General features: G+C 39.7%; 1 protein-coding gene and 1 non-coding gene across 2 annotated transcripts; one reads left to right on the top strand and one right to left on the bottom strand.

The window, feature by feature from the left end:
• Positions 1-927: 927 nt before the first annotated feature.
• On the bottom strand, positions 928-10,270 carry LOC129647446 (placental prolactin-related protein 3-like). The gene is made up of 5 exons (XM_055574538.1): positions 10,216-10,270; positions 5,975-6,156; positions 3,686-3,790; positions 1,752-1,931; positions 928-1,116 (listed from the first exon to the last, which is right to left on the bottom strand). The coding sequence occupies exons 1-5, from the start codon at positions 10,268-10,270 to the stop codon at positions 928-930; spliced, it is 711 nt and encodes a 236-aa protein (XP_055430513.1).
• On the top strand, positions 8,429-8,537 carry LOC129648021 (U6 spliceosomal RNA). The gene has a single exon (XR_008712627.1). It is a non-coding gene; the product is annotated as a U6 spliceosomal RNA (small nuclear RNA).
• Positions 10,271-24,957: the final 14,687 nt, after the last annotated feature.

Raw genomic sequence — 24,957 nt, 5'->3', positions numbered from 1 at the left:
GGAATGGCTGCAAGGTGATGCAGGAAATGAGGATGCAGTGGAGTGTGGGTGACGACAGCCACTGGAGGAGGAAGAGCCAGTTCACCTTTGTATCTGCTACGGTCTCAGCCTTGCATCCCCCAGATATTTCATATGATGAAATCCTGATTCCCATGGTTATGGCATCCATAGGTGGGGCCTTTGTGAGCTGATGGAGTTGTAAGGATGAAGCCTCTTCAATGAGATGAGTGCTTTTATATATATAAGAGACACACAGAGTTCCCAAGCCCTTCTCCTGTGTGAGGATATAGTAAAAAGTGTGTGACCAGAATGGACCCTGCATGACCACGCTGTGGAAACCCATTTCCATTGTTTTTAAGCCTGTGATATTTTGTTATAGCAACCCAGAAGGGCTAAGGCAGCATCCTAACAATCTTTAGACAGTTCAGCAAACCTCATGCTATTTACACAAAAGTGCAAAGCACTTATCTTGTCTGGTGTAACACTGTGATAGTTGGCTGAAAGTCGTGGCTGGCTTTCATAAAGAATCCTGAGAATTCAGTCTTCTTGGTCGCATGACCAGAACCACGAACAATTGTCTAATACTTTGATTCTAATAACTTGACCTAGAATAATTGGCTGTGATTCTTACATAATCTCTTAATGGTCTTCATTGTAATGCCAGCTTTTGTTATTTGTGACTAATTTTAATAGGAGCTTCATTCTCTCAATTGTAGGTGTGGATTTTCTTTTGATTTTCTATTAAATGAAGATAAGAAATGTTAACAAATTGCCTTCTTAGATTTTGACATCTCTACAGAGTCTGTGTTTATTTTTTTTAGAGGAGACCCATTTCACAGAGCATGCATTAAAATATAAATTTTAAAGAAGCTTGCTATGGGATAGAACATTACCACCACCTCAGAGCTGGATGGGATGGATTTGGATTTAGCACGTGTTGTTGATTCGGCACAACATGATCTTGGTGTACATGTCAACTTTATGTGAATCCCTCTGCAGGCACTTGAACAGGTTATAAAATGCAGAATGACGAATATCTTCATCGCTGGACACCAGGGATGGAAGTTCTGACCAGAATATTTTAGCCTCGGTCAGCCGCCTTACTGGAAAAATAATCTGAATACCCAAAAGATAGTGACTTCTTATGTGTTTTATTAGTATTTGCTCATTTTTTTTTTTTTGCTTATAATTATCAGAATAAGATTTGGGGAAGATATACGAATATAAAACTCTCTAGATATGGATTTTGGAGCCAGCCTATGATAAAACTATTAGGAATCTAAAAAGTAGAAACATAACTCAAGTTTAGTTTTAACTTTCTCTTTTCTTCCTTCTGACTCTCATCCTTTGATTTGATGAGAACAGAGAAAGAAGACAAGTGGAATTTCAATAGCAGATGTCCTGGGTTACTTTGAAGAAAATGCTGATCTTGGAAATTCTGTACTCTAGTTCTCTTACTCTTGAAAATATTTCAACCACCAGTTCCCAGGAAGAGGCAAGATTTCGGTGGAATTGTGTGCAATGCAGGGAAGGCTGCACATGTCAAAAATTGCAGTGAAATTCTGATTCCTTTACAGTAGAATCTATCACTATAAATGACTAGTCTCCTGCTTTATATAGTAGCAGTCTAGAATATAGAAGTCATAAATTTTTTTCTTACAAAATGAGATATTTCAAAACATCTTACACATTACAGAAGTCACCTCTTTCATTCTTGAACAAAGCAAGAAAGCCCTCTGCAGGATGCTCACCTGGCTGAATTGCCTCTCTATGAATTCTTGAAGTTCTTGTACTTTTTTCAAATTTTGTCTGGCACCTGATAGGATAGTATCTGAGACTTCTTTCATATTCCGCAGCTCTGTAACTAGATGATTCAGAGGTCTATTCCAGGAGTACAGTAACATGATTATCCACTTACTCAGGTCTTCATTCTAAGCAACCAGAAGAAACAGTCTCATTAAAATAATGATAATGCAGTGGTTTTGGTAACATGTGATCTTTGCTCAGAGCAGCTGACCTAAAAAAACTTTTGGTTATTCCTATGTGCATGCAGAGATATTTGAAGGTAGTAAAATTTGCAAAATTATAAAATGTAAGCTATTAGTTCACACTTTGCTGAATTATTAAACATCTAGGTTATGCTAGGAACTAATTCTTCTGATGCGTTCTAATTTATAACATGAAGAATTTTCTTTTTCCTCTGAAATTCTACCACCACTCAGTGAGTTCTTTTGTGTTTGTATATTTGCCTGAGAGAATCTAAGCATTTACACAAGTCAGTATGTGCTGCAGGGCCTGACCCAGGAAAGAGGGATTCCACCTGTGCCCACATCAGTGTCACCCAGTGATTCGTTCGTATTAATGAATCAGATGAGTCCTTCGTATTGATTTTTGATCGGTAATTGTTTTATGATATTACAACAAAGAGACAAGGAAGAAAACATGACATTCCTAAACAGGCTTCTCTCCTCGGCTGATCTCAATACCAGCCCCCTGCTGATATCAGAAGAGTCTGTTTTGTTGACATGTGTCCGGGCAGAAAATGGCACAGCGTTGTCTTTAGTAACAGCATCAGTGGGATCCACGATGGAGGGTTTTTCCCCCTACTTCACTACTATTACCAGAATTCAGCATGAAAATCCCGGGGTCTGAAAATCTCTAGTTAATATGCTTGATTTCTTTACAGCCATGAACTGTTTTACTGGTAAAGAACAGAGAACTGAATAGGGTTAAATATAGTAATGCACATAAAGTGCTGAATAAAATGTAAGGCCATGTAGTAACTCTCAATAAACTTTAAACAACAAGCTTATTGAAAAACCCCTCCTCTTCTTACTCTTTGACCTTTTCCTTTACTTGATCACCCTCATTATTAATGAGCTTAACAGGGGAAAATAATGCTGGTATCTTTAAGAAAGTTGTAGAGAGAGAAGATAGTATTTTAAGGGGGATGCATGTGAAAATATTTTAAATAATGTTAGGACGAAGGATAATGCAGGAAATCAGAAAGGAGAGATTATAACTGAAAATTTGGAGCTGCCATAAATGACGGAGGCTTGATATGTAAACTGTGCTGTCCTCAGAACAGAGGCAATTGTTGCGGCCATGAGAAGCAAAGCAATGTTTATAGGCCATTGTGGGGGAGACTTACAAATTAAGAATAAAAGGTGACAGAGGAGTCATTGAGAATGACAAATGAAGGAGGTGTCAGAGAAGTAGAAGCAGAATCAGGAGAGTCTTGAAAGGCAGATGCGGTGGCCTGGGTGGTACAGTATAGGACTCCCACGTAGGACTCACTAGTAACAGGGAGTACTCAAAACTGGGGTGTGTTTCTTATATATTCATGAATTTTGCAATCTTATATTTTACACATGGAAGTTCCCATTCATTTCCTGTTTTCATACAGAATAATAGCTGCAATCCTGTGTCTAATGCATTGGTTGAACTAAAGTTGTCTGCATGGACATTTTATAGATCTGTTATTTATGTTGCTACTACAGATATTTAGTCATCCCTTGATTTCACTCATGCTTCATCAACTGCATAATATAATTTCTTTTCAATGTCTTACCGTTCCTCCACTTTTTTCTGCATGTACAGTTAACATAACCTCTAATAATCTGAAGTCTGGTAACATACTTACTGTCTCATTTGACCCGGTGAAAAACCCAGGTGAAAGACTCACGTTTATCATTAGGGCTTGTTCTCTTTCTTCAGGAGTAGGGAGGGAATCGGTATGGCAGCTCTTGGCATTGATATCGTACTGTTTGCCCTGGGCATATTTTTCATCCTGAAAGTGATCAGGCAATTAGTTATGGTTGTTGGGCATTCAGTAGATGAACCCATTACAGGAACATTAGCATTAGCATGTTAGACATTCGTGTAATTTTTATAACGTGGAGCATTACAAAATTTGAAAGTCATTCTTTTCCTATTTACTATACATTGTCTCTATAAAAATGATTTTACATCTAACTTTTCTAAATCCAACCTTTTCCCCTTGTCTATTTTATTATTCTCTTTTCTTTTTTTTTATTATTTGACCCAAATATAGCACTTTTGTACCAATACTTGGTGCTTCCCAGGTGATGGTAGTGGTAAAGAACATTCCTGCCAATGCAGGAGATAAAACAAGACTCAGGTTTGATCCCTAGGTGAGGAGCATCCCTTGAAAGAGGGTACAGCAGCCTACTCCAGTATTCTTGCCTGGCCAATCCTATGGACAGAGGAGCCTGTTAGGCTACAGTCAGTAGGGTTGCAAAGAGTTGGACACAACTGAAGTGACTTAGAATGCATGCATGCACCTATATTTAACCATTTAATCTCTTGTTTACTGTGGGGTAGAGCCGATATATTCCCTTACAAAGAGTTATACACTTATGACTTTGACTTATCTCTGAATCCACACACCAAAAAGCTTAGTGTTCTTCCCAGGTGCAGAATACAATGTTGTTTATGGTGAGAAAATGGTACGGCAGAAAAACATGGCATAAAGTTATAGGAAATACTAAGCATGGACTGAGAATAATAAGAGTAGAAAAATCTAGCTAACACATTGATAGAGAAAAACTAATCTTTAGCGAAAGTTATGAACATTTCAAGAGATTACTTGGAAGAGTTGGGAAAAAAATGGACAGTCAAAAATGGAGGATGAAGCAAAACTAGTGAGTAAAAAGAACTACATGAATTTAATAGAAATCTTCAGCACCGGTTTTTATTAGCTGTCTGCTCTACTGTGTGCTTCTTTATTGACCTAAAAGAATTAAGACAAAACTTTGATATACCTTCATCAAAAAGAGAATAATTGTTTACAATTGTAAACACTCCTTCTATTGTAATTCTAAAACTATTCACTGCAAAACTTAAAACAATAATTTGTAGCATTAAAAAAAACTACCATTATTTGTTTTTGTGACCGGATTTCAGCTTTGTTTAACATGTTCCATCCACCCAGTTCACTGCAGAGTATTTCTCATTTGTTGGCTATTTACTCTGAGCCTGGAGAAGAAAGCCCAGAGAGACACTGAAGCACCAGAAAATCAACATGCTTCTTTTTCCCCAGTCCCACCTAAAAGTGCTTTATGTCAGATAGTATTGTGGACTGAATGTGTGTTCTTCAAATTCATATGTTAGAGCCCTAACTGCCAAAGTACTGTGTTTTGAAAAGGGTTCCAACTTTTTGGGATCCCATAGACTGTAGCCCACCGGACTCCTCTGTCCATGGGATTGCTCAGGCAAGAATACTGGAGTGGCTTGCCATTCCCTTCTCCAGGGAATCTTCCAGACCCAGGGATAGAACCCAGGTCTCTCACATTGAGGGCAGATTCTTTACCATCTGAGCCACCAGAGAAGCCCATTAACGTTAACTGAGCTCTTAGGGTGGAACACTGATCCGATAGGTTTAGTGTCTTCATGAAGTGAAACATCAGAGAATTTTCTCTGTGTCTCTGTGTCTTTTCCTCTCTCTTCCCAACCCTATTCTGTGTGAGCTTGCATGGAGAATCCAGCCTGGGAGGAAAGAGTTCTTACCAGAACCTCACCTTGCTGGCACCCTGATCTGGGACTTCTAGCCCCAAGAACTGTGAGGAAAGAAATTTCTGTGGTTTATTTCACTGAGTCTATTGTATTCTTTTATGGCATTCTTGGCTGACAAATACAAAATCTATTATTTTAGAAATTTACAAAACAAAATGAATGAAAGAAAATTGAAAAAGTTATTGCACTTCTTAGGAATCTTTGAGATTTCACAAAAATGACCCTTTCTTCAATTTCCACATCTTATGAGCTGATGGCTTCTTTGACCTAGAGACTGTGTTATATGAAGTTCGGCTGATGCAGCCTTCTCGTTGAAAGGACAGTATAGCTCAGTCACTTACGCGAAGGTTCCATCTGGGAGCCTGGCGGGCTAGAGTCCATGGGGTTGCAAAACTCAGACACGACTTAGCAACTAAACCACCACCACCACAGTACTTACAAACTCAGTGAACATTATGCTGGAATGGATAGCAATGTCATGGGACAACATGGTGGCATTGAGAAACAGGTTTCTAAGGGATTCCAGGGGGATGTCAAACACGTCAGGACAGCAGGACGGGCATGAGTTGCCTTGGCACAGGAGCAGATTTGACATGACCAGCAGCAGCAGCAGGCAGGACCCTGTTTAAACAAAAACATGAGCCGTTCTGAGATGATCTTAGTCACCTGAGGTCATCAAATCCATCCTGCGGTGGGAAGCCTTCTCTTTCCCTGTTGCTCTGAGCAGGAGTGGTGCTGTAGTAGCCGGGATGAGGAGGAAGGAGCACCTTCAGTGTAAATTCACATGGATGATGATATTTGCACAGATAGATAGTTGGAGAAGTAGGTTACTCCCTATAATTTTGTATTGCTCCCAGAAGTACTTTTGTGCTCTGTAAACATTTGGAACTTCATTCTGAGCCAGAGTGTTTAGGCCATTCTTTTAAGACAGTTTAATGTTGGGACTCTGCAACTCTGAGCAGTGAGGCCATCTAGAAGTTCATAATTTTTAGACTCTACATTGACTACTGCTTGCATTTTAGACACTGAAATGACAAGAAAAGTCCAGTTGATCTGTGTGGTTTACCATCATGCTGGGGTAAGAGTAAACACATGACTGACTGATCGCTGCTATTGACTAAAAAGAGGATACTAAGAGAAAAAGGATACTGTATTTTGGATCTCCTCACTCACCTTAAAACCCCATGCATGTCTTTGATACTTTCCCAAAAGCTTTAAAACATCTTAAAATTTGTGTTTCACAGGAACCCTGTGAAATAGCCTTAATCTTCACTATGATCATCAAGTTCTGTTAATGAAGATGTGATGACTTGGAGAGGGCAAGTGATTTTCCCCAGGTCCCATTATTAGCAGATGCAGGTGACTGGGCACCAGTACACTCATCTGTCCGCCTCCTGATGTCACATCACACATGCCTGTGGCCCTCGGTCTGCATGTGTGTAACCAGGACCACATCAGGAGCTGTGATGACTCTGCTTAAAGAGAAAAATACTTTGTCTTTGACTGCAAAACAGCAGTGACCCTGGAACATTGGTTTTATCCACTTGTTCTGCTCTGTCTATAAAACACTCACTGTTACAGTCTTTGACAATTATCAGTGTGGGGGCCTGGTTCTGCTGGCTAGCCTTTCTTCTAGGTACCCTGACAGCTCTTCTACTTTTATTCATCTTTAATCTTCTTGTTACGCTTGTTTCTTCAAGAAAACAGCAAAGAAATCTCCAAATTTAATACAAGAATATTATCTGGTCAGCACCCAAGATAACGCCATTGGCTCTGCGAATAAGGCCTGCCCTTGCCTGACTTTGACTTTTTAGGGACAAAATTTATCTGTCTGGTCAGGAGTACATCCTGACAACCCATGGGGCTTAGGTTTTGAACTCTTCAAACATCTCCTCTTTGATAGGAGAATTAGACCTTCATGCTTCCACGATGTATTGTAATATTTGAGAAATTATTCCTGGCCCTACCTTTGGCCAACAGAAGCATAAAATCATAGGCTCTTGCAAGCATGATTTTAATATTACTTTTCCTGTGCGTCCTTTGTAAGTAGAATTTAAGACTGAAGATAGCAAGAATTGAATTTGGGCAAGAGAACTGATAAAGTAGAGATTTTATCCTCCTGAATGAGATTGGAAAATGATTCTTTTTCCAATTTACCAGAAGAGTGGTAATGTAATTAAGGATAAGTTATCAGCATTTACTAGGTTTTCTCTGCTCTTTGTTAGTTTAAAGGGGGAAGATATATAAGAATAAAATGCTCATTTAAAATTAGGTGATGAAAATAAAAGAAGTGGTTCTCAAAAGGAAGACATGTAAGTTGGAGAGATTTGGGACTATATCTCTCATCAACTAAAGAGACTTATTGTGACAGGCAAAGAGAATAATAGCTTGTATAACATAGACAATATTGTGTGCATATATTTCTGTGTAAATATACATGTGTTATGACTAAATATATGCCTAATTCCTTCATGAAACTTTGGACCTTATAAAATTCTATTTTATAAGAGGCAGTAAATATAGCTGCTGCTGCTAAGTCGCTTCAGTTGTGTCCAATTCTGTGTGACCCCATAGATGGCAGCTCACCAGGCTCCCCCGTCCCTGGGATTCTCCAGGCAAGAACAGTGGAGTGGGTTGCCATTTCCTTCTCCAATGCATGAAAGTGAAAAGTGAAAGTGAAGTCGTTCAGTCGTGTCTGACTCTTTGCGACCCCATGGACTGCAGCCTACTAGGCTCCTCCGTCTGTGGGATTTTCCAAGCAAGAGTACTGGAGTGGGGTGCCATTGCCTTCTCCGAGTAAATACAGCAGAACATTGTAATTCTTAATGCAATGGATCATTTATTGGTAGATGACTAACTATATGATTTTTTTTTCTGTTAAAATGTTATTCGTGTGCTTGCTTTGGTAGCACATATATTAAATAATTGGAATAATACTGAGAAGATCAGCATGGCCCCGGCCCAAGGATGATGCACAAATTTGTGAAGCCTTCCATATTTTTCTGTAACAACTTCGAGGGTTGGGATTGGAAGGAAGGTGGCAAGGGGGTTAAAGAAAGAGGGGACATAGGTATACCTATGGCAGATTCATGTTGATGTTTGGCAGAAAGCAGTACAGTATTGTAAAGCAATTACCCTTCAGTTAAACATCAAGAAATTCAATTATTAAAACTGTTATTGGGGATCATATAACAGGTTCACATATCCATTGTATGACTAAAGAGGGTCTGATTGGAAACTGATGGTGTCAATTATCAATTGTTAGTGATTCATTAACTTTATAGTTGAATGAGAAAAGTAAACTCACAAACACTACTGTCTGTGATTCAGTGCCATAGCAAGCTATAATCCTTGTCTGCCTTTGCTTTTAGGTGGTATAGTGCCCAAACTTTGAAACTGAGGCTGTTCCCAGAAGCACACAGTCATGAGTCCTGCCCAGGGTTTTGGTTCCAGATGCTGGAGGCTTCTGTTCGCTGGTCACTAAGGCCGAAATTTTCTCTCCTGAGCATTCTCTGGTTCTATCATGTATACAAGTCTTTATATTTTGGTTTTCTAATTTGATTCTCTTATTCTTTTGATCAGACTACCAAGTCCCTTTACAATTTATTTTTCAGACCCTTTTGTGCTTTGATTTTTCAGAAGCTCATTCATGTATTTGCTTCCATGTCTACCTCTCTGAGTAGTTTTCAGCATCTACATAAACCCTACCCTATTCTCTTATGTCGGGATGTTGTGGTTTAGCATCAGCATAATTTTATGAACTTCATTTTCCTTCTGGTGCAGTTTCTGGTATACAGCTTAAGCTGGTTGGCTCACATCTGGCTTGTTCGTGTTGTCTCCAAATATTAGAGAACTCTGCTTTCTTTCTAGGCAATACTGCCCCTTGTTTTGATACCATTGCTAATTTTCTATGATTTCACTTCCTGCCTCATAAGATTTGTCTTTCTCAATCTACTGTAACTTGAATACTATGTGCCTCTATGTTGGATTTTAAAGGTTACATATTTTAATGTATAAAAAATTAATAAGTCCTGAGGATCTAACTTTGAGCTTCATGATCTAATCGTGAGATTGGAAAAGCTCTGGGAGTTGGCTATGAACAGGGAAGCCTGTGCTGCCTCAAACCGTGGGTCATAAAGAGTTGGACACCACTGAATGACTGACTGAACTGAAGACAGTGGAACTTACCTGTGTTCTTCTCAAAAAGCAAAAGATAAACATGTGTGATGATGGCAATGTTACTTAATAGAAAGGGAAACTCATTTCTAACACATGTACAAATGGGGGTGGACAACATGATGGAGGGGTAGGTGGAAGTGGGGTACACTTCTCTCCACCAATGCATCAAGAACATCTAAAGACGCAACAGTTCTCTCAGAAGAACAGGTGAATACTGGCAGGACTCTCTGACTACTGAGAAGGAATATCCGGATCCATACAGAACTCAGTAGGACAAGGAAAAAAGGAACAAGGCAGGGGAGGGAGAAGGAGCAGAACTAGTCAGACCAGCCTGCACCTGGGGGAGAGGGAGCTGAAGCACAGGGAAAAGATCCCTACATCCATGGCCATCCACTGGGAAGGGGGAGGCATTTGAAGCTGTTGGGGAGTGAACTCACTAATCTGTGACAGTCTGAACGGAGTGAGAACCACATAGACAAGCCATGCTGCAGCCTTTCATACCTTGGACAGGGTTGTAAGTCCACTGATGTCCACGGAAGCTGGGAGCTGGAGCCATGGGGATTGTGGAATGATCCCAGGGTGAGGACTCCTATTGACCGTGGGGAGTCAGCCTGATGGGTTGGGATGGAGGAAATCTGCTGCATGGAATGCTTCTTAAGGAAAGCCATTAGGCCATAAAGGTAGGGTTCTACTGCCTGTGGAGTAGTGCTGTCTTACTCCATGCTGGTACCTGCAGGTTGAGCAATAGAGAAAGACTTCAGTGAGGGTGGTCCTTGAGTGCCTGATGCACTAAGCAATGGAGAATTTTGAATGTCTATATACCTGACCCTACCTTATTCTCTAGCTAAATTTTGAATTTTAGCATCGTAATGTTTTTATGAACTTACATTTCTTCTGGTAGAGCTTCTGGTTTACAAATTAAGCTAACTCCTCACATCTGGTTTGTTCTTGGTGTTTCAAGAAACTTTGAGAACCTTCGTTCCCCTCAAGGCAATACTGCCTTTCACTTTGCTACCATTGCTGACTTCCCATACTTTCACTTCTTGCCTAATATGTCTTTCTCTATTCACTATAACTTTAGTAGTATGTGTCCCTGTGTTGGTATTAATATTTATAATAAATTATTAACCTGACGCAGTTGAGAATCAAAGGACTACAATTAACAACACTAGTAATAAATCACCCCCAAATTATAATCCATTAATGCCCCCTTTTAAAACTGATTCTCTATATATATATGATTGAGATCTCTTAACTCATTTTCCTTACTAGGTGGCTCAAATTTGAAATGAAATATAGAAAACAATGGAGTGGTAAACTCTGGAAATTACCTTCCTTTTGATATGTCTCATTAGTAAGTATGCAAATATTAGGTTTTTTTTTTCCCCAATGGGGCTGTTCTTAGTACATACTATAGCTCACTGTGGGGTGATTGCTATTGACTGAAGAATGTACACATTGAACTTAATTGTCAAACAAGTGAGTGGAGATGAAGAAATTAATGCCAGGAAGGAACAAGCTTTTGTTGTTCTAAAGGGAAAACCTTTCAGTGTCTCTCATCTACAGTCTAATTTTCAGATTTATTGAAACTCTTATTTTTCTTACACTCCATTAAAAATTTGGATTATTTGGGGTTTTTTTTGCCCTTGAGTTGTATGTCTCATGTATTTTTGGATATTAAGCCCTTATCAAATATATGATTTGGAAATATCTTCTGTCAATCTGTAAGTTGCCATTTGATTTTGTTGATGTTCCTTTGTTTGGAGTTTGATGTCATCCCACTTGTATGTTTTTGCAATAGTTGCCTTTGATTTTGGTGTGAAACCCAAAATCTCGTTGCAAAGACCAATGGCAAGAAGATTACCTCAATGTATTCTTCTAGGGGTTTAATCGCTTAAAGTCTTATGTTCAACTTTTAATCCCTTTTTAGTAGATTTTTGTGTATGGTAAAAGACAGGGTCACAGTTTCATTTTTTCATAGGACTATCCAGTTTTTCTAGTGCCATTTTTGAAGAGCTTGTCCTTTGCCCACTGGAAAAAAGCTCTTTTTTCATAACCTAACTGACAATATATGGGTGTGCATTTCTTTCCGGCTTTGCTGTTCTGCTCTGTTGAACTATGTGTCTATTTTCGTGCCAGAAGCAAGTAATTCTGTTTTGATTACTATAGCTTTCTAATACAATTTGAAATCAGCAACCTAGTCTCAAACTTTGTTCTTTTTTCTCAAGATCACTTCTATCTTTGGTGTTTTGTGATTTAATACAACAGAATAGACCAAAAAAGATGGGAACAGTACACAGAAGAACTATACAAAAAAAATCTTAATGACCCAGATAATCACAATTGTGTAGTTTCTCACTCAGAGCCAGACATTCTAGAATCTGAATTCAAGTGGGTCTTAAGAAGTACTGCTGCCCATAAAGCTATTGGAGGTGATAGAATTCCAGCAAAGCTATTTAAAATCCTAAAACATGAAGCTACTAAAGTGCTCCACTCAATGTCAGAAAATTTGGAAAAGCCAGAAGGGGCCAGAAGATAGGAATAGGTCAATCCTTGTCCCATTTCCCAAGAAGGGCAGTATTAAAGAATGTTCAAGCCACTGAACAGGTGCACTCATCTCCAGCACTAGTAAGGTTATGCCAAAAATCCTCCAGGCTAGGCTTCAGCATTATGTGAACCTAGAACTTCCAGATGTTCAAGCTGGGTTTAGAAAAGGCAGAGGAACCAGAGATCAAATTGGCAACATATGCTGGAACATAGAGAAATCAAGGGAATTCCAGAAAAACGTTTGCTTCATTGACCTTACCAAACTGTGTGGATCACAACAAAGTGGAAAATTGTTAAGGAGATGGGCATACCAAACCAACCTTACCCCTCTTCTGAGAAACCTGTATGCAGTTCAAAAAGAAACAGTTATAAGCAGACAAGGAACAATAAACTGGTTAAAAATTGGTGAAGGAGTCCATCAAGGCAGAATATTGTCACCCTGCTGATTTAACATATATGCAGAGCATGTCATGCAAAATGTTGGACTGGATGAGTCCTAAAGCCTAGAATAAAGATTCCTGGTAATAATACCAAAAACCTCAGACATGTGAATAATACCACTCTAATGGCAGAAAGCAAAGAGGAACTAAATAGCCTCTTGATGAGGGTGAAAGAGAAGAGTGAAAAAGCTGGCTTAAAACTCAACATCAAAAAAGCTAAGATCATGGCATCTGGTCCCATCACTTACATGGCAAATAGGAGGGGGAAAGGTGGAAGCAGTGACAGATTTCCTCTTCCTGGGCTCTAAAGTCACTGTGGATGGTGACTGCAGCCACGAAATTAGAAGACAGTTGCTTCTTGACAGGAAAGCTGTGATAAACCTACACAGTGTGTTAAAAGCAAAAACATCACTTTGCCGACAGAGGTCTGTATAGTCAAGGCTAGGCTCTTTCCAGTAGTCATGTACACATGTAAGAGCTGGGCAGACAATAAAGAAAACAGAACGCTGAAGAACTGATGTTTTCCAACTGTGGTTCTGTGGAAGACTCTTGAGAGTCCCTTGGGCACCAAGGAGTTGAAAACCAGTCAACCTTAAAGGAAATCAACCCCATATAACTCTTGGGAAGGACTGATGCTGAACCTGAATCTCCAATACTTTGGCCACCTAATGTGAATAGCTGACTCATTGGAAAAGACCCAGATGCTTGGAAAGATTGAAGACAGAAGAAAAAGAGGGTGAAAGAGGATGAGATGGTTGGCAGGCATCACCAATTCAATGGGCACGAACTTGGGCAAATTCTAGGACATGTAAGGAAGAGGGAAGTCTGGTGTGTTGCAGGCTGTGAAGTCACAAAGAGTCAGATATGACCTGGCAACTGAACAACAACAACAGTTTTATACAAGTTGTATAATTTTTTTCTTTCTGTTTTGTTGGAATTTTGAAAGAGACTGCAGAGAATATGTATATAGCTGTGGGTAGTATGGATGTATTAACAATATTAATTCTTCCAGTCAATACATATGGAATATGTTTCCCTTGTGTCTTTTAAATATTTCTTTCATGAGTGTCTTGAATGTTTTCATACATAAATCTTTCAACACCCAGCTTAAACTTATTTCTAAGTATTTTTTTTTTGGATGCAATTGTAAATGGGATTATTTATATTTCTGTAATTTGCTTTGGTGTATGGATAGGTAACTGAGTTTTATATATTCAAATACAGCATACAAAATGCATGCTATGTTTTACAGAATAGGCAATTTTCCGCCCCAAATAAGACATACAGAATGCCCGGGAAGTATATGACAAGATGCTCAACATCACTATCAGGGAAGTGCAAATCAAAAATACAATATACACCACCTCATTCCTGTTTAAATGGCTTTTACCAAGAAGTAAGAAATAAGTGTGCTTGAGGATGTGTAGGAAATGGAGGTCTAATGGATTATTTGTAGGAATCTATATTGGTGCAACTCCCATGGAATACCTTCAGGAAGTTTCTCAAGAAATTTCACAAAGAACTGTTATGTGCCCATTAATCCCACTTCTGGATATATATTCATTTCTGACTATATATTCAAAGGAACTGAAATAATCATCTCAAAGAGAAATCTGTACTCTCATGTTCATTGCATCAATATTCACAGTAGCCTAGAAACCTATTATAGGAACAATATAAGTATCTGTCAGGAGGTGAAGAGATTAAAACAATGCAATGTAATATATATATATATATGTGTGTGTGTGTGTGTGTGTGTGTGTGAATTTTATTTATCCATTAAAAAAGAAAGACATTCTTCCATTTGTGGCAGCATGGATGAATTTGGAAGGCTATATGCTAAGTAAAATAAGTTAGAGAAAGACAGATACTGTATGATCTCAATTGTAAGGAATCTAAAAAAAAAAAAAAAGAAAAAACTGGAACTCAGAAACAGAGTAGGAAAGTGATTGCCAAAGCTTGGATGGTGGGGGAAATAGGGATGGGTTTTTAAAAGGTTATACATTAGGGGTGGCGACGAGAGGAGTTACCTGGAGCCTTGGCTGCGTGGGCGCAGGTGGGCCTAGAGGAGCTATCCTACATTGAAGGTCAGGAAGGGTGGCAGTGAGGAGATACCCCTCCTCCAAGGTAAGGAGCAATGGTTGCCCTTTGCTGGAGCAGCCGTGAAGAGATATCCCACGCCCAAGGTAAGAGAAACCCAAGTAAGATGGTAGGTGTTGCAAGAGGGCATCAGAGGGCAACACACTGAAATCATACTCACAGAAAACTAATCAATCTAATCACACTAGGACCACAGCCTTGTCTAACTCAATGAAACTAAGCCATGCCTGTGGTGCAACCCAAGAGGGGTGGGTCATGATGGAGAGATTTGACAGAATGTGGTCCACTGGAGAAGGGAATGGCAAACCACTTCAGTATTCTTGCCTTGAGAATCCCATGAACACTATGAAAAGGCAAAATGATAGGATACTGAAAGAGAAACTCCCCAGGTCAGTAGGTGCCCAATATGCTACTGGAGATCAGTGGAGAAATAACTCCAGAAAGAATGAAGGGATGGAGCCAAAGCAAAAACAATACCCAGCTGTGGATGTGACTGGGGATAGAAGCAAGGTCCGATGCTGTAAAGAGCAATATTGCATAGGAACCTGGAATGTCAGGTCCATGAATCAAGACAAATTGGAAGTGGTCAAACAAGAGATGGCAAGAGTGAATGTCGACATTCTAGGAATCAGCGAACTAAAATGGACTGGAATGGATGAATTTAACTCAGACAACCATTATATCTACTACTGCGGGCAGGAATCCCTCAGAAGAAATGGAGTGGCCATCATGGTCAACAAAAGAGTCTGAAATGCAGTACTTGGTTCCAATCTCAAAAACGACAGAATGATCTCTGTTCATTTCCAAGGCAAACCATTCAATATCACAGTAATCCAAGTCTATGCCCCAACCAGTAATGCTGAAGAAGCTGAAGTTGAACAGTTCTATGAAGACCTACAAGACCTTTTAGAACTAACACCCAAAAAAGATGTCCTTTTCATTATAGGGGACTGGAATGCAAAAGTAGGAAGCCAAGAAACACCTGGAGTAACAGGCAAATTTGGCCTTGGAATACGGAATGAAGCAGGGCAAAGACTGATAGAGTTTTGCCAAGAAAATGCACTGGTCATAACAAACAACCTCTTCCAACAACACAAGAGAAGACTCTATACATGGACATCACTGGATGGTCAACACCAAAATCAGATTGATTATATTCTTTGCAGCCAAAGATGGAGAAGCTCTATACAGTCAGCAAAAACAAGACCAGGAGCTGACTGTGGCTCAGACCATGAACTCCTTGTTGCCAAATTCAGACTTAAACTGAAGAAAGTAGGGGAAACCACTAGACCATACAGGTATGACCTAAATCAAATCCCTTATGATTATACAGTGGAAGTGAGAAATAGATTTAAGGGACTAGATCTGATAGATAGAGTGCCTGATGAACTATGGAATGAGGTTCGTGACACTGTACAGGATACAGGGATCAAGACCATTCCCATAGAAAAGAAATGCAAAAAAGCAAAATGGCTGTCTGGGGAGGCCTTACAAATAGCTGTGAAAAGAAGAGAAGTGAAAAGCAAAGGAGAAAAGGAAAGATATAAGCATCTGAATGCAGAGTTCCAAAGAATAGCAAGAAGAGATAAGAAAGCCTTCTTCAGCAATCAATGCAAAGAAATAGAGGAAAACAACAGAATGGGAAAGACCAGGGATCACTTCAAGAAAATCAGAGATACCAAAGGAACATTTCATGCAAAGATGGGCTCGATAAAGGACAGAAATGGTATGGACCTAACAGAAGCAAAAGATATTAAGAAGAGGTGGCAAGAATACACAGAATAACTGTACAAAAAAGATCTTCATGACCCAGATAATCATGATGGTGTGATCACTCACCTAGAGCCAGACATCCTGGAATGTGAAGTCAAGTAGGCCTTAGAAAGCATCACTACGAACAAAGCTAGTGCAGGTGATGGAATTCCAGTTGAGCTATTTCAAATCCTGAAAGATGATGCTGTGAAAGTGCTGCACTCAATATGCCAGCAAATTTGGAAAACTCAGCAGTGGCCACAGGACTGGAAAAGGTCAGTTTTCATTCCAATCCCAAAGAAAGGCAATGCCAAAGAATGCTCAAACTACCGCACAATTGCACTCATCTCGCACGCTAGTAAAGTAATGCTCAAAATTCTCCAAGCCAGGCTTCAGCAGTATGTGAACCGTGAACTTCCTGATGTTCAAGCTGGTTTTAGAAAAGGCAGAGGAACCAGAGACCAAATTGCCAACATCTGCTGGATCATAGAAAAAGCAAGAGAGTTCCAGTAAAACATCTATTTCTGCTTTATTGACCATGCCAAAGCCTTTGACTGTGTGGATCACAATAAACTGTGGAAAATTCTGAAAGAGATGGGAATACCAGACCACCTGACCTGCCTCTTGAGAAACCTATATGCAGGTCAGGAAGCAACAGTTAGAACTGGACATGGAACAACAGACTGGTTCCAAATAGGAAAAGGAGTTTGTCAAGTCTGTATATTGTCACCCTGTTTAACTTATATGCAGGGCAATGGTACCCCACTTCAGTACTTTTGCCTGGAGAATCCCATGGATGGAGGAGCCTGGTTGGCTGCAGTCCATGGGGTCGCTAGAGTCGGACACGACTGAGCGACTTCCCTTTCAGTTTTCACTTTCATGCATTGGAGAAGGAAATGGCAACCCACTCCAGTGTTCTTGCCTGGAGAATCCCAGGAATGGGGGAGCCTGGTGGGCTGCCGTCTATGGGGTCGCACAGAGTCGGACACGACTGAAGTGACTTAGCAGCAACAGCAGCAGCGGAGTACATCATGAGAAAAGCTGGACTGGAAGAAACACAAGCTGCAATCAAGATTGCCGGGAAAAAATATCAATAACCTCAGATATGCAGATTACACCACCCTTATGGCAGAAAGTGAAGAGGAACTCAAAAGCCTCTTGATGAAAGTGAAAGTGGAGAGTGAAAAAGTTGGCTTAAAGCTCAACATTCAGAAAACTAAGATCATGGCATCCGGTCCCACCACTTCATGGGAAATAGATGGGGAAACAGTGGAAACAGTGTCAGACTTTATTTTTCTGGGCTCCAAAATCACTGCAGATGGTGACTGCAGCCATGAAATGAAAAGACGCTTACTCCTTGGAAGGAAAGTTATGACCAACCTAGATACCATATTCAAAAGCAGAGACATTACTTTGCCAACAAAGGTCTGTCTAGTCAAGGCTATGGTTTTTCCTGTGGTCATGTATGGATGTGAGAGTTGGATTGTGAAGAGGGCTGAGCGCTGAAGAATTGATGCTTTTGAACTGTGGTGTTGGAGAAGACTCTTTAGAGTCACTTGGACTGCAAGGAGATCCAACCAGTCCATTCTGAAGGAGATCAGCCCTGGGATTTCTTTGGAAGGAATGATGCTAAAGCTGAAACTCCAGTACTTTGGCCACCTCATGCAAAGAGTTGACTCATTGGAAAAGACTCTGTGCTGGGAAGGATTGGGGGCAGGAGGAGAAGGGGACGACAGAGGATGAGATGGCTGGATGGCATCACTGACTCGATGGACGTGAGTCTCAGTGAACTCCTGGAGTTGGTAATGGACAGGGAGGCCTGGCGTGCTGCAATTCATGGGGTCGCAAAGAGTCAGACACGACTGAGCGACTGATCTGCTCTGCTCTGATCTGATACATTTTAACAGATTTAAATTATAAGGTCTGACGATCTAATGTATAGCATGATGATAATAACTGTTAAAATTGTGTTGTATAATTGATGCTGTCTAAGAGAGTGAAACTTACCTGTATTCTCTTCAAAAAATAAAAGGTAAACATGTCAGATGTTACCTATGTTAAGTTCAGTTCAGTTACTCAGTGACGTCCGACTCTTTGCGACCCAGTGAATTGCAGCATGCCACGCCTCCCTGTCCATCACCAACTCCTGGAGTTCACCCAGACTCAAGTCCATCAAGTCGGTGATGCCATCTGGCCATCTCATCCTCTGTCTTCCCCTTCTCTTCCTGCCCCCAATCCCTCCCAGCATGAGAGTCTTTTCCAATGAGTCAACTTTTCACATGAGGTGGCCAAAGTACTGGAGTTTCAGCTTTAGCATCATTCCTTCCAAAGAAATCCCAGGGCTGATCTCCTTCAGAATGGACTGGTTGGATCTCCTTGCAGTCCAAGGGACTCTCAAGAGTCTTCTCCAACACCACAGTTCAAAAGCATCAGTTTTTCGGCGCTCAGCTTTCATATGTTACTTAATAGAAAGGAAAAATCTTTTCTAATATATATGTAAATGAAGATCAGCACTATGTCAGAGGGGTAGGTGGAAATAGCAAGTATACTGGACTGGGTTGCCATTTCCTCCTCCAGAGGAGCTTCCTGATCTAGGGATTGAACCATTCCCTGTGTTGCCTCCATTGCAGGCAGATTCTTTACCTGCTGAGACATCAGGGAAGTTCTAACAAAATTACTGTATGTCCTAGAAATTCAACTATTGGGCATATACCCTGAGAAAACCATAATTCAAAGACACATGTACCCCAAAATTCATTGCAACAGTGTCTAAAATAGCCAGGACATGGAAGCAATCTGTACATGCATTGAGAGAGGAATGGATAAAGAAGGTGTGGTACATCTCTACAAGGGAATTTTAATTAACCTTTAAAAGAAGTGAATTTGGGTCACTTGAGCTGGTGTGGATGAACCTACAGTCTGATATGTAGAGTGAAGTAAGTCAAAAAGGGAAAACCAAATATTGTATATTAATGTGTATATATGGAATCTAGAAAAATGGCATTGGCTAACCTATTTTCAGGGCAGAAAGAAAAACATAGACAGAGAACATGTTTATGGACACAACAGGGGAAGGAGAGGGCAAGTTGAATTGAGAGAGTAGCGTTGACACATAGTACATTACCACATGTAAAATATTAATAGATAGCTAGTGGGAAGTGGCTGTGTGACACAGGAAGCTTACCCAGTGCTCTGTGAGAACCTGGAGAAGTGGGATGGGGTGCAGGTGGGGGACTCAAGAGGGAGGGAATATATGTACTTATGGCTGATTCACGCCATTGTACAGCAGAAACCAACACATTGTAAAGCAATTATACTCCAATTAAAATAAATTTAAAAAATAATATATACATATATCAAATTATCCTGTCTTTGGAAGGAAAGTTATGACCAACCTAGATAGCATATTGAAAAGTGGAGACATCACTTTGCCAACAAAGTTCCATCTAGTCAAGGCTATGTTTTTTTCCCAGTGGTCATATATGGATGTGAAAGTTGGACTGTGAAGAACGTTGAGCACCGAAGAAATGATGCTTTTGAACTGTGGTGTTGGAAAAGACTCTTTAGAGTCCCTTGGACTGGAAGGAGATCCAACCAGTCCATTTTAAAGGAGATCAGTCCTGGGTGTTCATTGAAGGACTGATGCTAAAGCTGAAACTTCAATACCTGGCCACTTCATGCGAAGAGTTGACTCATTGGAAAAGACCCTGATGCTGGGAGAGACTGGGGGCAGGAGGAGAAGGGGACGACAGAGGATGAGATGACTGGATGGCACCACTGACTCAATGGACATGAGTTTGAGTGAACTCCAAAAGTTGATGATGGACAGGGAGGCCTGGCATGCTGCGATTCATGGGGTCACAGAGTCGGACACGACTGAGTGACTGAACTGAACTGATACTTTAAATATCTGACAATTTTCTTTGCCAATTCTGTCTGAAAAAATACTCTGCTTATTAGTCACTATTCATGACATTTCATTTATATATGTTGGTGTCTACATAGGAAAAAGAAAAAAAAAAGAACTGCAGTATCTACTAAGAAAGGCAAAATGGAGACTTTTTCAATGTTTAAATATCACTTAAGCAAAAGCATTAATAATTAAGTAGTTATCAGTGGATGAATTGCCCCTCAGCCTCTGGCATCACCTTTAACTGGACCCTGCTTCTCCTCTTTCTAGTGCTTTGGTAGGTTATTTATCTTTGAGGGCAAATTTAACAAGTCAGCTTCCATACAAATGTTATAACTAGGTGCTTAGTCCCCAGAGGTGGCAAGAACCTTATCAGTTGAAACTGCTTGTGTGAAATAAAAGCCTGCCCCTTATCATTCGTGTTTCTAAGGAGATCCAAAAAGCTGAGGGTAGCACTGAGAGAGAGGTTTTGTTTTCCAAGCTGGACTTGTCAGGACTCCTCTTGTCAGGACTAGATTGGTGGTGTACGAAAGTTTTCAGGCTGCTTGAGCAGCAGTGGCTGTCTTATGCTTGCATACATAAGCCCATCTCACACACACACACACACTCCCCACATAATAAAAGACTGGCATGAAAGGAAACTCAGTTTCCCATTTTCCAGTGATTGAAGATAAAAAATTTAGACTGATCTTGTTGCCCTAATTCTTTTCTTTTCAAAGTAAAATGTGAATGAAAACAGTGAAAATCCCACACTAAATCTTCAAATCAGAAAATAATTCTAATGTTCCTCCTTCATTTTCTTAAAATAAAAATATTCAAAAAAATATAAATACATAGACATCATATTCATACAGATATACATAAAGAGTAGCTGAAGGATCTTCTAACCAGGATGTCATTAACTTTGGTGTGGAAGGTCTCTGACAGTGTTATGATAACCATTCAGTGAAAGGTTTGACATTTTTCATGGGGCTGAATATGGTTTTTCTTCTGGACACTTCAGATCATAAAGCCTTTGTGGGGCTACACACAAAAACTGAGAAACTTGCTCTTGTTTTGCTATCACCACCTCTGATTTTTGAACCTCTGGGGGTGTCTTATAGACAGAAGTCTCATCTGAAATGGCTGCTGTTAAAATGTCCATGCATTGCATTTGGAAAGATACTTTTATTATTTGTTACCATAATAGCTGGAATTTTCAACTACTTTTCCATTCTGTAGGAAATTTTACATTTTTAAATGTGAGTGTTTGTATTAAAGTTATAGGGACTTTGCATAAGAGTTTTAAAAAATTAATGCTTTGATCAAATTTTGGAACTGGAAAATAGGATTGGGGTGACTGGATTTCTCTCAGTCCTTTTGCTTGGTTCCAGAGTGGGAACCACATCAGATGATGACCATTCTGCTCCTTATACAATTCCTGGGAAGTCAGGCCACAGTCTCCTTTAATGATCCACCCCAGGACTCAACAACCCAGATTGCTGAAATTTCCTATTATATATACCTTGAAGCTTGAAGTCATTCCATGTTTTCTTTTCCATTTTCCATGGAATTTGAAACCTCTCTAGTCTAATAATTCCTAATACACTTTGATGTGATTATTAAATGATCTTGAACCTAATTTTCTAAAGGTAAGCCATCTTAAGCATTTAGCATTTCTCATGTCTTCCTTTGCACTCTATCTTTTGTATACTTTGGCATATGAATAAATATTCACGATTGACATTGTTTCAAAGCTTCATAATTTACAAAGCAATTTTTATATCCATGTTGGTCTTAGTCTCATTGTGATAAACAAGGAGACAAGGGTTTCACGCACTTAAGGAAGAAAGAAATCTGGGAAGCAAGGAAGGAAGTTAAGGTGATGTGTAATAAAGGGTTGAGTAGATCAGGAAATGTAAGAACATGAAAGAACATGTAAGAACATGAAATACTGGGATGTGTACGTATTTCAGTGGCCAAACTATGTAAGATCGATGGGTCTGCCAAGAACAGTTGCCCTTTTCTGATTCACTAATTTTTGTAGCAAAATCAAAGCCTCATATTTTTTCCAGACTCTTGCCTGATTGAATCCCATCCTGACAAAGTTGGCACACAGATGCTCCGCACACAGGTGTGTACACAGACCTTGACAAGTGAAATGAGCCAATTTGCATTGTGCCTACCAATGGCTCTTTGGTCTGCCTCTCTTTCCCTTTAATTTTCTGTACTCTTCCTGCATGTTCTACCGGGTAGGATGTGGGAAATGGGTAGTTCAAACACACACATTAAAAGCTGTAGGGATAAAGTTGACTCCATTACAAATTACAGTCACACCGCTGGTTCAGCAGTAAAGACCCCACCTGCTGATGCAGGGGACCCGGGTTCGAGTTCCCGAGTGGTGAAGATCCCCTGGACAAGGAAATGGCAACCCACTCCAGTATTCATGCCAGGGAAATCCCATGGGCAGAGGAGTCTGGTTGGTTATGGTCCACAGGATTGCAAAAGAATCAGACACAAATTAGTGACTAAATAACAAAATCAGGGAAGTCTTTCCCCATCATTCTCTCTTTCTGGCCAATGCTGAATATGATTTAAAAACTGGAGATTTGGAGTTGTAATTGAAAATCAGAAATATATATTACTTTTCCAATTGAAGGAAGAATCTGTGAACTCAGTCCATGAATGTTTAAAATCTTAGAACTTCATTAAGTTGTGATGACTACAGTGAGACAGTCAAGGTTGAGAAATAGAAGCTCAGCCTTCTCTCCCCAGCAAGACAGCTGCCAGACGACGCTGTGCTCTGAGCTTGTTCTCTTGGCCTCTGTTCTGCTTGTCTCCTGCATGCAGAGCAAGAAAACTTAAAAAGCTATTAGGGTTTGAGGGGGTCAGATACCCAATGGCAAAAATTTACCCCAACGCCACAAAGAAAGCAACCCTTTTTCTTTTAAATTGGAAATTTTAAGGAAAGATTTATGGACCTACAGGTTTATAAAACCATCTGGCGCTTCGTAGTTTGCAGGCTGGTTGCTTTGAGAGTTCAAAGTTTGGGCTGACCACACCACTACTTCTACCACTCCCTCCTTCTTCTTGAATAGTTCAATTTAGTTTCTACATTGATACCTAAGAAGCTAGTCTTTTAAACTTATTGGACAACTTGTAAAAATCAGTAGGATTTAGAAGAATGTACTTGTTACTTTTTAAGCACATTTTTACTGTTTGACTCTTGTTGCATTAAGGATTCCAGTTGATGACCTCTGAGTTTCCACTTAATTTAGCTTCCTTATGGAAGCACTGTATAACTTGGGTTTTGTTCTAGCACTTGGTGACCTTTGACCCCTCTCAGTAAAGTGTTTATGCTGAGGAGGGCTTGAAAAGATCTTTCAGATGGGATATTTCCAATCTCTTCCAAGCTAAAGTATTCTTCCTCTCAGCAAAGTAAAGCTTTATATAGAAATGGTTTCCATTCTCTATAGAGTGTTCTGGTGGAGCAACTCAGAGGGATGGTATGGGGAGGGAGGAGGGAGGAGGGTTCAGGATGGGGAACACATGTATACCTGTGGCGGATTCATTTTGATATTTGGCAAAACTAATACAATTATGTAAAGTTTAAAAAAATAAAATTAAAAAATAATAAATAAAAAAAAGAAAAAACAAAGGCTTGATATTTGAAAAGTGCACATTCACATTGCAAAGCAAAAAAAAAAAAGTTATGCGTCAAGAATATCACTTCAGAGTGGCTGAAGCATGTTCTCAATTTCAAAAGAAAATGGAGAAAATGAGAACAGTGTGTATAAGTTTTCTCTGCCTAATTCTATTTGTAACTGGGCTGAAATCTCTACTATCCCTTTACTGCTAGCTTTGGGTCCCCAAGGACTCGGGGTGTAGGGCAATCTGCTTATTAATTGCCTGTACCTGTGATAATCTTGTACACTTAGATTAAGGGTGACAAACTTTTATCCACCTCACACTTTTGGAATGCAAATTAGTTACACTTTATTAAAGGAATAGCATTTTAAGGAAGAATATAAAATGAGGAACAGAGATAATGTGGATTATCGCTTTACATACCTTTAGCCCCAGAAAATTAGTCGTATTCATAGTATTCTTTACTATTGTTGTTATAGTATTTGTTGAGTACCCATTTTAGCATATATGCCATTCTCCTAGGTACAGTATAATTTTATCTTTAGATTACACAATATTTTAGGGATAGGGCTGTTTATTTTTTTCTTTGCATGTTCAACATACTTTATGGGGTGATTGCTATTGACTGAAGAATGTATACCTTGAACTGTAATTGTCAAACAAGTGAGTGGAGATGAAGACAGTAATGCCAGGAAGGCACAGGCTTTTGGTGTCCTAGAAGGAAAACCTTGCTGTGTATCTCATCTACAGTCTAATCTTCAGATTTATTGAAACTCTTACTTTTATTATGCTCCATTAAATTTTTGGATTATTTGGTTTTCTTGCCCTTGAGTTGTATGTCTCATGTAGTTTTGGATATTAAGCCTT

The sequence above is a fragment of the Bubalus kerabau genome, chromosome 3 (assembly GCF_029407905.1).
Source record: "Bubalus kerabau isolate K-KA32 ecotype Philippines breed swamp buffalo chromosome 3, PCC_UOA_SB_1v2, whole genome shotgun sequence".
Classification (NCBI taxonomy): Eukaryota; Metazoa; Chordata; class Mammalia; order Artiodactyla; family Bovidae; genus Bubalus; species Bubalus kerabau.
The sequence above is the reverse complement of the archived record's forward strand: the minus strand, read 5'-3'. Positions and strand labels throughout refer to the sequence as shown.

Excerpts from the sequence above, each read along its gene's own strand:
- LOC129647446 (XM_055574538.1), bottom strand. The coding sequence starts at position 10,270 with ATGGCTCCAGCTCCCAGCTTCCGTGGACATCAGTGGACTTACAACCCT. Across the intron at positions 6,157-10,215 it reads GACTTACAACCCTGTCCAAG|GGTCCTGCCTGCTGCTGCTG; the intron begins GTATGAAAGGCT and ends TTGTTTAAACAG. Across the intron at positions 1,117-1,751 it reads TAGAGAGGCAATTCAGCCAG|ATTATTTTTCCAGTAAGGCG; the intron begins GTGAGCATCCTG and ends TTGGGTATTCAG.